Source organism: Scyliorhinus torazame, chromosome 9, assembly GCF_047496885.1.
Source record: "Scyliorhinus torazame isolate Kashiwa2021f chromosome 9, sScyTor2.1, whole genome shotgun sequence".
Lineage (NCBI taxonomy): Eukaryota > Metazoa > Chordata > Chondrichthyes > Carcharhiniformes > Scyliorhinidae > Scyliorhinus > Scyliorhinus torazame.
In genome coordinates, this window is record NC_092715.1 from 2,582,203 (window position 1) to 2,596,305 (window position 14,103).

At 46.5% G+C, this 14,103-nt stretch overlaps 1 protein-coding gene across 4 annotated transcripts in view; it reads left to right on the forward strand.

Moving 5' to 3' along the window:
* LOC140429045 (nipped-B-like protein) overlaps positions 1 to 14,103 on the forward strand; it is an 817,118-nt gene that overhangs the window by 663,921 nt on the left and 139,094 nt on the right. For all 4 annotated transcript variants that reach the window (XM_072515574.1, XM_072515576.1, XM_072515575.1 and 1 more), the window contains one exon: positions 4,825 to 4,918. In XM_072515574.1, coding sequence (XP_072371675.1) covers positions 4,825 to 4,918 — 94 coding nt within the window. The remainder of the gene's footprint in view (positions 1 to 4,824; positions 4,919 to 14,103) is intronic.

The following is a 14,103-nucleotide window of genomic DNA, read 5'->3' on the forward strand; positions in this document are numbered from 1 at the left end:
GCTGTTCCAAAAATCCCTCCTGTAAACATTCATAGAACATAGAAAATACAGCACAGAACAGGCCCTTCGGCCCACGATGTTGTGCCGAACCTTTGTCCTAGATTAATCATAGATTATCATTGAATTTACAGTGCAGAAGGAGGCCATTCGGCCCTTTGAGTCTGCACCAGCTCTTGGAAAGAGCACCCTACCCAAACTCAACACCTCCACCCAACACCAAGGGCAATTTGGACATTAAGGGCAATTTATCATTGGCCAATTCACCTAACCCGCACATCTTTGGATTGTGGGAGGAAACCGGAGCACCCGGAGGAAACCCACGCAGACACGGGGAGGATGTGCAGACTCCGCACAGACAGTGACCCAAGCCGGAATCGAACCTGTGACCCTGGAGCTGTGAAGCAATTGTGCTATCCACAATGCTACCGTGCTGCCCTTGAGAACAAATAAATCTACACTATATCATTTAACCGTAATCCATGTACCTATCCAATAGCTGCTTGAAGGTCCCTAATGTTTCCGACTCAACTACTTCCACAGGCAGTGCATTCCATGCCCCCACTACTCTCTGGGTAAAGAACCTACCTCTGATATCCCTCCTATATCTTCCACCTTTCACCTTAAATTCATGTCCCCTTGTAATGGTTTGTTCCACCCGGGGAAAAAGTCTCTGACTGTCTACTCTATCTATTCCCCTGATCATCTTATAAACCTCTATCAAGTCGCCCCTCATCCTTCTCCGTTCTAATGAGAAAAGGCCTAGCACCCTCAACCTTTCCTCGTAAGACCTACTCTCCATTCCAGGCAACATCCTGGTAAATCTTTTTTGCACCTTTTCCAAAGCTTCCACATCCTTCCTAAAATGAGGCGACCAGAACTGTACACAGTACTCCAAATGTGGCCTTACCAAAGTTTTGTACAGCTGCATCATCACCTCACGGCTCTTAAATTCAATCCCTCTGTTAATGAACGCGAGCACACCATAGGCCTTCTTCACAGCTCTATCCACTTGAGTGGCAACTTTCAAAGATGTATGAACATAGACCCCAAGATCTCTCTGCTCCTCCACATTGCCAAGAACTCTACCGTTAACCCTGTATTCCGCATTCATATTTGTCCTTCCAAAATGGACAACCTCACACTTTTCAGGGTTAAACTCCATCTGCCACTTCTCAGCCCAGCTCTGCATCCGATCTATGTCTCTTTGCAGCCGACAACAGCCCTCCTTACTATCCACAACTCCACCAATCTTCGTATCGTCTGCAATTTTACTGACACACCCTTCAACTCCCTCATCCAAGTCATTAATGAAAATCACAAACAGCAGAGGACCCAGAACTGATCCCTGCGGTACACCACTGGTAACTAGGATCCAGGCTGAATATTTGCCATCCACCACCACTCTCTGACTTCTATCGGTTAGCCAGTTCGTTATCCAACTGGCCAAATTTCCCACTATCCCATGCCTCCTTACTTTCTGCATAAGCCTACCATGGGGAACTTTATCAAATGCCTTACTAAAATCCATGTACACTACATCCACTGCTTTACCTTCATCCACATGCTTGGTCACCTCCTCAAAGAATTCAATAAGATTTGTAAGGCAAGACCTACCCCTCACAAATCCGTGCTGACTATCCCTAATCAAGCAGTGTCTTTCCAGATGCTCAGAAATCCTATCCTTCAGTACCCTTTCCATTACTTTGCCTATCACCGAAGTAAGACTAACTGGCCTGTAATTCCCAGGGTTATCCCTAGTCCCTTTTTTGAACAGGGGCACGACATTCGCCACTCTCCAATCCCCTGGTACCACCCCTGTTGACAGTGAGGACGAAAAGATCATTGCCAACGGCTCTGCAATTTCATCTCTTGCTTCCCATATAATCCTTGGATATATCACGTCAGGCCCGGGGGACTTGTCTATCCTCAAGTTTTTCAAAATGCCCAACACATCTTCCTTCCTAACAAGTATTTCCTCGAGCTTACCAATCTGTTTCACACTGTCCTCTCCAACAATATCGCCCCTCTCATTTGTAAATACAGAAGAAAAGTACTCGTTCAAGACCTCTCCTATCTCTTCAGACTCAATACACAATCTCCCGCTACTGTCCTTGATCGGACCTACCCTCGCTCTAGTCATTCTCATATTTCTCTCATGTGTAAAAGGCCTTGGGGTTTTCCTTGATCCTACCCGCCAAAGATTGTTCATGCCCTCTCTTAGCTCTCCTAATCCCTTTCTTCAGTTCCCTCCTGGCTATCCTGTATCCCTCCAATGCCCTGTCTGAACCTTGTTTCCTCAGCCTTACATAAGTCTCCTTTTTCCTCTTAACAAGACATTCAACCTCTCTTGTCAACCATGGTTCCCTCACTCGACCATCTCTTCCCTGCCTGACAGGGACATACATATCAAGGACACGTAGCACCTGTTCCTTGTACAAGTTCCACGTTTCACTTGTGTCCTTCCCTGCCAGCCTATGTTCCCAACTTATGCACTTCAATTCTTGTCTGACAACATCGTATTTACCCTTCCCCCAATTGTAAACCTTGCCCTGTTGCACGTACCTATCCCTCTCCATTACTAAAGTGAAAGTCACAGAATTGTGGTCACTATCTCCAAAATGCTCCCCCACTAACAAATCTATCACTTGCCCTGGCTCATTACCCAGTACTAAATCCAATATTGCCCCTCCTCTGGTCGGACAATCTACATACTGCGTTAGAAAAGCTTCCTGGACACACTGCACAAACACCACCCCATCCAAACTATTTGATCTAAAGAGTTTCCACTCAATATTTGGGAAGTTAAAGTCGCCCATGACTACTACCCTATGACTTCTGCACCTTTCCAAAATCTGTTTCCCAATCTGTTCCTCCACATCTCTGCTACTATTGGGGGGCCTATAGAAAACTCCTAACAAGGTGACTGCTCCTTTCCTATTTCTAACTTCAACCCATACTACCTCAGTAGGCTGATACTCCTCGAACTGCCTTTCTGCAGCTGTTATACTATCTCTAATTAATAATGCCACCCCCCCACCTCTTTTACCACCCTCCCTAATCTTATTGAAACATCTATAACCAGGGACCTCCAACAACCATTTCTGCCCCTCTTCTATCCAAGTTTCCGTGATGGCCACCACATCGTAGTCCCAAGTACCGATCCATGCCTTAAGTTCACCCACCTTATTCCTGATGCTTCTAATGAATTCCCTTTTCCTTGGGTCCACTGGCAGTATTATTTACCCAGTCCACCTGCATATTAAAGTCCCCCATGATCACTGTGACCTTGCCTTTCTGACATGCACTTTCTATTTCGTGGTGCATTTTGTGCCCCCGGTCCTGACCACTGTTAGGAGGCCTGTACATAACTCCCATTATGGTTTTTTTTGCCTTTGTGGTTCCTCAACTCTACCCACACAGACTTCACATCATCCGACCCCATGTCGTTTAGTGCTATTGATTTAATTTCATTCCTAATTAACAAGGCAACCCCGCCCCCTCTGCCCACCTCTCTTTCTTTTCGGTAGGTTGTGAATCCCTGGGTGTTTAAATGCCAGTCCTGAACCCCCTGCAACCATGTCTCTGTGATGCCTACCACATCATACCTGCCAGTCACAATCTGGGCCACAAGCTCATCTACCTTGGTCCGTACACTGCGCGCATTTAAATATAGCACCTTTAATTCTCTATTGACCGTCCCTTTTTGTTTTCTTAGTGTGGTGGACCTTGGTTTACTGAGCCTTTCCATACACTGTGTCATATTTTGTGGGATGGGGACTATTGTAACCTCTCCTGAGTTCTGTCTTTTCGTGCTTTTTTGTATTCCTAAGCAGCTACGCTTCCCACTGATTACTTCACCTCTTGGTTCCCTCACTTCGCCCCCCCCCCCCAATCTTTAGTTTAAAGTCCTATTGACCACCCTATTTACTCTTTTCGCCAGAACACTGGTCCCAGCTCGGTTCAGGTGGAGACCATCCCAACGGTATAGGTCCCCCCTGTCCCAAAACTGATGCCAGTTTGCGTGCATATACCTCCAGGTCCCTTTGACCCTGCACCCGTTTTAGAATTCTACCCTTTGTTTTATATTGGCTTTCCTCATTCTCCCTCTCTCAATGTATCACTACGTACCGTGCTGTGTAATTTGATGGTTCTCTCATTCCCTCATTTTCATTTTAAGGGTAGAGTTGGACAGGCAGTATGGCTAGACACTGGAATGGGTTAGAATTGGAAACAGAAGCAGGAGAAATCCTTTCCACCCCACAGGATTCCCTTCGGTCAGTTGTGGCTAAACGTCTTGAATCTGCCTTTGCTGCATATCCCTAGAGTCTTATCTATCTCTAATTTAAAGATGCAATTGACCTACAACATTTTTAGGGAGGGGTAGGGGGAACAGTTCCAGATACTACCCTACCCTTCATTGGAAAAGTGCTTCATGATTTCTCACCTGGCTGCTCAGACATTGAATTATTAATGTTTTCACTGCATTCCCTGTTTCCCGTCGTGCTCACTGCCTCTAATATACCTCCACCTGAACTGAGATGTAAAATCAGGAAAAAATCTTATTCGGTGCAGCACAGCACAAATACTTGCCTACTTTGTGTTGGTTATTTCCTTTCCTTCATTCCTTCCCTCCAGTTTGAGGTGACCACCCTATTTATTTGTGTGACTATGGCTGACTATAAATCCTTCAGTGGGTGCTAATCATTTTGTGTTGTTAAAGAAAGTCCATATGACTAGCTGTTTGCTGTCATAGATTTGATGAATGTTGAGATTGGGTCTGTTTAGCATCACTGGCTAATGGACTTTTATCTTATTTTTTGGCAGGTTGTTCAACACTGTGTGAGCTGTCTGGGTGCTGTAGTGAACAGAGTAACTCACAACTACAAGTTTGTGTGGGCCTGTTTCAATAGATATTATGGTAAGTAGCCCATATTTATCTTTTGGGTTAGGAGCAGGGGTGGACCACTCCAGTCTGCCCCACGATTCAATACGATCATGACTGATCTGATTGTAACTTCAACCCCACATTCCTGCTTACCCCAGATAATCTTTCATCTCCTTGTTAATCAAGAATCTCTCTTGCTCTACCTTTAAAATATTCAAAAACTCTGTGGAAGAGAGTTCCAGAAACTCCGCTCTCAGAGAGAGTGACCCCTTAACATTTAATATGGGCGTCACGGTAGCACAGTTGCTTCACAACAACAGGTTCGATTCATTGCGGAGTCTGCGCGTTCTCCCCATGTCTGCGTGAGTTTCCTCCGGGTGCTCCGGTTTCCTCCCACAAGTCCCAAAACACATGTTGTTAGGTGAATTGGACATTCTGAATTCTCCCTCTGTGTACCCGAATAGGTGCCGGAATGAAATGAAATGACCATGAAAATGTGGCAAAAATGGAATGTGGCAACAAGGGGATTTTCACAGTAACTTCATTGCAGTGTTAATGTAAGCCTACTTCTGACAAAGGTTATTATTATTTAAACAGTGACCCTTAGTTCCCGATTCCCTGACAAAATGAAACATCCGCCAAATTTCCCCTCGGCCCCCCTCAATCAAAGAAAAAGAACAAAGAAAAGTACAGCACAGGAACAGGCCCTTCGGCCCTCCAAGTCTGTGCCGACCATCATGCCCTAACTTAAAACATAGTCCTTACTCGGTCCGTATCCCTCTATTTCCTCCCTATTCATGGACCCATCCAGATGCCTCTTAAATGTTGCTGATGTTCCTGCTTGCACCACATCCTCTGGCAGCGCGTTCCAGGCACCCACCACTCTACGTGAAAAACTTACCCACACATCTCCCTTAAACTTCCCCCTCTTACTGAACCTGTGCCCCCTTGTAATTGTCACTTCCACCCTTGGAATAAGCCTCTCACCATCCACCCTGTCTGTGCCTCTCATAATTTTGCAGACCTCTATCAGGTCTCCCCTCAGCCTCCGTCATTCCAGTGAAACCAATCTTAGTTTATTCAACCTCTCCTCATAGCCAACACCCTCGAGACCAGGCAACATCCTGGTGAAAGTTCTTTGCACTCTCTTCAATGCTTCCACATCCTTCTGATAATGTGGTGACCAGAACTGCACGCAAAACTCCAAATGTGGCCTAACCAAGGTTTTATACAGCTGCAACAAGATTTTCCAACTCTTGTACTCAGTGTCCCGGCTGATGAAGGCAAGCATGCCAGATGCCTTCTTAATCACCTTGGCCACCTGTGTTGCCACCTTTAGGGAACTATGGACCTGCCCACCCAGATCCCTCTGTATGTTAATGTTCCTCAGGGTTCTGTCATTTACAGTGTAATTCATACCTAGATTTGATCCTCCAAAATGCATCACCTCTCATTTGTCCGGATTAAACTCCATCTGCCATTTCTGTGCCCAAGTCTCCAATCTGTCTATTTTCTGTTGTATCCTCTGGAAACTCAGCACTATCGGCAACTCCACCAATCTTCGTGTCACCCGCAAACGTACTGATCAGACCACCCACATTTCCTCCAGATCATTTATATGAACGACAAACGGGCGGCACGGTGGCTCAGTGGTTAGCACTGCTGCCTCACGGCGCTGAGGATCTGGATTCGATCCCGGCCCTGGGTCACTGTCCGTGTGGAGTTTGCACGTTCTCCCCGTGTCTGCGTGGGTTTCACCCCCACAACCCAAAGATGTGCAGTGTAGGTGGATTGGCCACATTAAATTGCTCCTTAATTGGAAAATAAAATAATTGGGTGCTCTTAATTTTAAAAAAATATATATGTACGACAAACAACAGAGGTCCCAGCACTGATCCTGCGGAACACCACCAGCTACAGATTTCCATTCTGGAAAACACCCTTCCACCACTGCTTTCTGTCTTCTATTACCCCCAGCTCTCTATACATATTGCAATAAAATGTTTAAAACACCAATTGTGATCTATGGTTATTTGTTTGGGGGGTGGGGATTAAATTTGGGACGAGGAAATATTTGGGCGAGGGGGAATGATTGTAAGACTTCTTCACGGCTCTGTCCACTTGAGTGGCAACCTTCAGAGATCTGTGGACATGAACCCCAAGATCTCTCTGTTCCTCCACATTCCTCAGAACCCTGCCGTTGACCCTGTAATCCGCATTCAAATTTGTCCGTCCAAAATGAATCACCTCGCACTTATCAGGGTTAAACTCCTTCTGCCATTTTTCAGCCCAGCTCTGCATCCTATCAATGTCTCTTTGCAGCCTACAACAGAACTCCACTTCGTCCACTACTCCACCAATCTTGGTGTCATCAGCAAATTTACTGACCCACCCTTCAGCCCCCTCCTCCAAGTCATTGATAAAAATCACAAATAGCAGAGGACCCAGCACTGATCCCTGTGGTACACCGCTGATAACTGGTCTCCAGTCTGAAAATGTTCCATCCACCACCACCCTCTGTCTTCTATGTGATAGCCAGTTACTTATCCAATTGGCCAAATTTACCACCTTCCCTACTCTTACTGAAACATCTATACCCCGGAACTGCCAACAACCATTCCTGTCCCTGTTCTAACCATGTCTCCGTAATGGCCACAACATCGTAGTCCCAGGTACCAATCCACGCTCCAAGTTCACCTACCTTATTCTGGATGCTCCTTGCATTAAAGTAGACACACTTCAACCCACCTTCCTGTCTGCCGGTACATGCCTGTGACCTTGATACCCTCCTCAGTATCTCACTACACTCAACACTGGCCTCTGGACTACAGCTCATTTTCCTATCCCCCTGACAAATTAGTTTAACCCCCCCCCCCCCCCCGAAGAGCCGTGGTAAATTTCCCTCCCATGATATTGGTGCCCCTCTGGTTCAGGTGCAAACCGTCCTGTTTGTGCAGATCCCACCTTCCCCAGAATGTGCTCCAATTATCCACATAACTGAAACCTCCCTCCTGCACCATCCCTGCAGCCACATGTTTATCTGTACTCTCTTCCTGTTCCTCAACTCGCTAGCACGTGGCACCGGCAACAAACCAGAGATGACAACATGGTTTGTCCTGGCTCTCAGCTTCCACCCTAGCCCCCTAAATTCCTGTTTTAAATCACCGTCCCTTCTCTCACCTATGTCGTTGGTACCGATGTGTACCACGACTTGTGACTGTTCCCCCTCCTCCTTAAGGATTCTGAGAGGGGCTGGTTTAGCACACTGGGCTAAATTGCTGGCTTTTAAAGCAGACCAAGGCAAGCCAGCAGCACGGTTCAATTCCTGTACCAGCCTCCCCCCGAACAGGCGCCGGAATGTGGCGACTAGGGGCTTTTCACAGTAACTTCATTGAAGCCTACTCGTGACAATAAGCGATTTTCATTTCATTTCATTTTCAAAACACGGTCTGAGATGTCACGGACCCTGGCACCCGGGAGGCAACGTACCATCCGTGAGTCTCTTTCGTTGCCACAGAACCGTCTATCTGTCCCTCTAACTATCGAGTCCCCAATAACTATTTCTCTCCCTCCTTCCCTTCAGAGCCACAGGGACGGACTCAGTGCTGGAGATCCGGTCACTGTGGCTTACCCCTGGTAAGTTTCTCCCCCCCCCCCCCCCCCCCACCACCACCACCACCACCAGTATCCAAAGCGGTATACTTGTTACTCAGGGGAACGACCGCAGGGGATCCCTGTAGTGACTGCTTCCTCCCAGCCTCTCTCACCGTCACCCATCTATCTTCATTCTTCGGAGTAACTACATCCCTGAAGCTACTATCTATGACCATCTCTGCCTCCTGAATGATCCCAAGTTCATCCAGTTCCGTAACGTGGTTTCTGAGGAGCTGGAGATGGGTGCACTTCCCACAGGTGAAATCAGCAGAGTCTTATGAGGAAAGGTTGAGGGAACTAGGGCTTGTCTCATTGGAGCGAAGGAGGATGAGAGGTGACTTAATTGAGGTGTATAAGATGATGAGGGGGATAGATAGAGTGGACGTTCAGCGGCTTTTTCCTCAGGTGGGTGTAGCTGTTACAAGGGGACATAACTATAAGGTTCATGGTGGAAGATATAGGAGGGATGTCAGAGGTAGGTTCTTAGAGAGTGGTTGGGGCGTGGAACGCACTCCCAGCTATGGTAGTGGTGTCAGACACTTTAGGAACTTTCAAGCGGTTATTGGATCGGCATATGGAGCACACCAGAATGATTGGGAGTAGGTTGATTTGATCTTAGTTTCAGACTAGTTTGGCACAACATCGTGGGCCGAAGGGCCTGTACTATGCTGCACTGTTCTATGTTCTATCTAGCCAGCCCACCCCGAATCCCACGTAATTTTAGTTTTTGTACCATTCTGCCATGTGGGACCTTGTCAACGCCTTACTAAAGTCCATAGAAACTACATACACTGCCCTTCACTCATCTATTTTCTTTGTTACCTCTTCAAAAAACTCAATCAAGTTGGTGAGACGTGACCTTCCCCGTACAAAACCATGCTGCCTGTCACTAACTAGTCTATTTTCCTCCGAATATGCATATATCCTGTCCCTCAGTAACTTTCCCAAAAGCTTCCCCACCGTGAGGCTCAGCGGCCTATAATTTTCTGGATTGTCCCTGCTGCCTTTCTCAAATACCCCTCGGGACCTTAACATTTTTCAATAAGTCGCCTCTTAACTTTCTAATCTCCAGTGGATACAGAACTCTTCAACTTTTCCTCATAACACAACACGCCCATTCCTCGTTTTAGTCTTGTAGACCTTCACCAGGCTGTTTCTAATATAATTGCATCTTTCTTTAACCAAGGAGACTAGTACTGTGCACAATACTCCCGATGTGGTCTCACCAATACCCTGTGCAATAATCATCTTTATTATTGTCACAATCAGGCTTACATTAACACTGCAGTGAAGTTACTGTGAAAATCCCCAAGTCGCTACACCCCAGCGTCTGTTTGTGTACACAGACGGAGAATTCAGCATGTCCAAGCACGTCTTGACCCTCACAAATAATAACAAAGAAATGTACAGCACATGAACAGGCCCTTCGGCCCTCCAAGCTTGTGCCGACCATGCTGCCCGTCTCAACTAAAATCTTCTACACTTCCTGGGTCCGTATCCCTCTATTCCCATCCTATTCATGTATTTGTCAAGATGCCCCTTAAACGTCACTATCGTCCCTGCTTCCACCACCACCTCCGGCAGCGAGTTCCAGACACCCACTACCCTCTGTGTAAAAAAAAAAAAAAAAACTTGCCTCGTACATCTCCTCTAAACCTTGTCCCTTGCACCTGAAACCTATGTCCCCTAGTAATTGACCCCTCTACCATGGGAAAAAGCCTCTGACTATCCACTCTGTCTATGCCCCTCATAATTTTGTAGACCTCTATCAGGTCGCCCCTCAACCTCTGTCGTTCCAGTGAGAACAAACCGAGTTTATTCAACAGCTCATCATAGCTAATGCCCTCCATACCAGGCAACATCCTGGTAAATCTCTTCTGCACCCTCTCTAAAGCCTCCACATCCTTCCGGTAGTGTGGCGACCAGAATTGAACACTATACTCCAAGTGTGGCCTAACTAAGGTTCTATACAGCTGTAACATGACTTGCCAATTCTTATACTCAATGCCACGGCCAATGAAGGTAAGCATGCCGAATGCCTTTTTGACTACCTTCTCCACCTGTGTTGCCCCTTTCAGTGACCTGTGGACCTGTGCACCTAGATCTCTCTGACTGACGATACTCTTGAGGGTTCTACCATTCACTGTATATTCCCTACCTGCATTAGACCTTCCAAAATGCATTACCTCACATTTGTCCATATTAAACTCCATCTGCCATCTCTCCGCCCAAGTCTCCAAACAATCTAAATCCTGCTGTATCCTCTGACAGTCCTCATCGCTATCTGCAATTCCACCAACCTTTGTGTCGTCTGCAAACTTACTAATCAGACCAGTTACATTTTCCTCCAAATCGTTTATATGTACTCAATGTTTGGGGAAAAAAAGGGTAGAGCTCAGCAACAGGGACGGGGCAGCCACTATGATGGGGTGTACTATAGGCCTCCCAACAGCCCACGGGAATTTGAGGAACAGATATGTAAGCAAATTCTGGATAGATGTAGAAATAATAAGGTTGTTGTAGTGGGAGACTTTAATTTTCGTCATATTGACTGGAAATCTCTTAGGGCTAGGGGTCTGGACGGTGAGGAATTTGTTAAGTGTGTCCAAGAAAGTTTTTTGGAACAATATGTGGATAGTCCGACTAGAGAGGGGGTATATTGGACCTAGTGCTCGGGAACGAGCCTGGCCAGTTCATCAATGTTGTAGTGGGAGAACATGTGGCGAACAGTGACCACAATTCCCTAGGTTTTCGGATACTCATGGAAAAGGACGAGTGTTGTCCTGGGGTCAAGGTGCTAAATTGGGGGAAGGCTAACTACAACCAGATTAGGCCGGATTTGGAGGCTGGTGTTTGGGAGAGGCTGTTTGAGGGTCAATCCACATTTGGCATGTGGGAGTTTTAAGGAGCAGTTGATGGGAGTGCAGGACAGGCATGTGCTGGTAAAAAGGCAGGATACGGGAACCATGGATGACCAGGGAACTTGAAAATATTGTCAAAAAGAAAAAAAGATGCATAAGTGAGGTACAGGCAACTAAAAACAGATAAAGCACTTGAGGAAGACAAGGAAAGTAGAAAAGAGCTCAAGCAGGGAGGGCAAAAAGGGTCACACAATGTCCTTGGCAGACAGGATTAAGGAGAATCCCAAGGCATTTTATATTAGGAACAAGAAGGTAGCTAGAGAAAGAATTGGCCCACTCAAGGACAAAGGAGGGAAATTATGTATTGAACCAGAGGAAGCAGGTGAGGTCCTTAATGAGTATTTTGCATCAGTATTCACAAAGGAGAGGGACATGTTGATTGGTGGTGTCTCAGAGGGATGTGTAAACACTTTAGAACAAGTCATTATGAGGAGGGGGGTAGTGTTCGGTGTGTTAAAAAGCATTAAGGTAGACAAATCCCCAGGCCAGATGGCATCTATCCCAGATTACTGAGGGAGGCAAGAGATGAAGTCGCTGGGCCTCTGTCAGAATCTTTGAGTTCTCATTGGCCACAGGTGAGATCCCAGAGGATTGGAGGAAGATTCACCAAAGAGAAGGAATTGGTAGATGTTGAGTCTGGAGAAGGGGGTGTAGATAGCCTGGGTCACATTGTGATCCAAAAAGACGAGGTGTTGGGTGTCTTAAAAAATATTAAGGTAGATAAGTCCCCAGGGCCGGATGGGATCTACCCCAGAATACTGAAGGAGGCTGGAGAGGAAATTGCTGAGGCCTTGACAGAAATCTTTGGATCCTCGCTGTCTTCAGGGGATGTCCCGGAGGACTGGAGAATAGCCAATGTTGTTCCTCTGTTTAAGAAGGGTGGCAGGGATAATCCCGGGAACTACAGGCCGGTAAGCCTTACTTCAGTGGTAGGGAAATTACTGGAGAGAATTCTTCGAGACAGGATCTACTCCCATTTGGAAGCAAATGGACGTATTAGTGAGAGGCAGCACGGTTTTGTGAAGGGGAGGTCGTGTCTCACTAACTTGATAGAGTTTTTCGAGGAGGTCACTAGGATGATTGATGCAGGTAGGGCAGTAGATGTTGTCTATATGGACTTCAGTAAGGCCTTTGACAAGGTCCCTCATGGTAGACTAGTACAAAAGGTGAAGTCACACGGGATCAGGGGTGAACTGGCAAGGTGGATACAGAACTGGCTAGGCCATAGAAGGCAGAGGGTAGCAATGGAGGGATGCTTTTCTAATTGGAGGGCTGTGACCAGTGGTGTTCCACAGGGATCAGTGCTGGGACCTTTGCTCTTTGTAGTATATATAAATGATTTGGAGGAAAATGTAACTGGTCTGATTAGTAAGTTTGCAGACGACACAAAGGTTGGTGGAATTGCGGATAGCGATGAGGACTGTCTGAGGATACAGCAGGATTTAGATTGTCTGGAGACTTGGGCGGAGAGATGGCAGATGGAGTTTAACCTGGACAAATGTGAGGTAATGCATTTTGGAAGGGCTAATGCAGGTAGGGAATATACAGTGAATGGTAGAACCCTCAAGAGTATTGAAAGTCAAAGAGATCTAGGAGTACAGGTCCACAGGTCATTGAAAGGGGCTACACAGGTGTGCAGGACAGGCATGTGCTGGTAAAAAGGCAGGATACGGGAACCATGGATGACCAGGGAACTTGAAAATATTGTCAAAAAGAAAAAAAGATGCACAAGAAGGCATACGGCATGCTTTCCTTCATTGGCCGGGGCATTGAGTATAAGAATTGGCAAGTCATGTTGCAGCTGTATAGAACCTTAGTTAGGCCACACTTGGAGTATAGTGTTCAATTCTGGTCGCCACACTACCAGAAGGATGTGGAGGCTTTAGAGAGGGTGCAGAAGAGATTTACCAGAATGTTGCCTGGTATGGAGGGCATTAGCTATGAGGAGCGATTGAATAAACTCGGTTTGTTCTCACTGGAACGAAGGAGGTTGAGGGGCGACCTGATAGAGGTATACAAAATTATGAGGGGCATAGACAGAGTGGATAGTCAGAGGCTTTTCCCCAGGGTAGAGGGGTCAATTACTAGGGGGCATAGGTTTAAGGTGAGAGGGGCAAAGTTTAGAGTAGATGTACGAGGCAAGTTTTTTACGCAGAGGGTAGTGGGTGCCTGGAACTCACTACCGGAGGAGGTAGTGGAGGCAGGGACGATAGGGACATTTAAGGGGCATCTTGACAAATATATGAATAGGATGGGAATAGAAGGATACGGACCCAGGAAGTGTAGAAGATTGTAGTTTAGTCGGGCAGTATGGTCGGCACGGGCTTGGAGGGCCGAAGGGCCTGTTCCTGTGCTGTACATTTCTTTGTTCTTTGTTCTTTGTTCTTTGAAGGGTTGCAAGGATAATCTGGGTAATTATAGGCCAGTGAGCTTGACACCAGAGATAGTGAAATTGTTGGGAAAGATTCTCCGAGATAGGATCTATGCACATTTGGAAGTGAATGGTCTTATTAGCGACAGACAGCACGGTTTTGTATGAGGGAGGTCATGTCTCACTAGTTTGATTGAATTTTTTGAGGAGGTGACAAAAATGATTGACGAGGGAAGGGATGGGGATGTTGTCTACATGGACTTTAGTTAAGC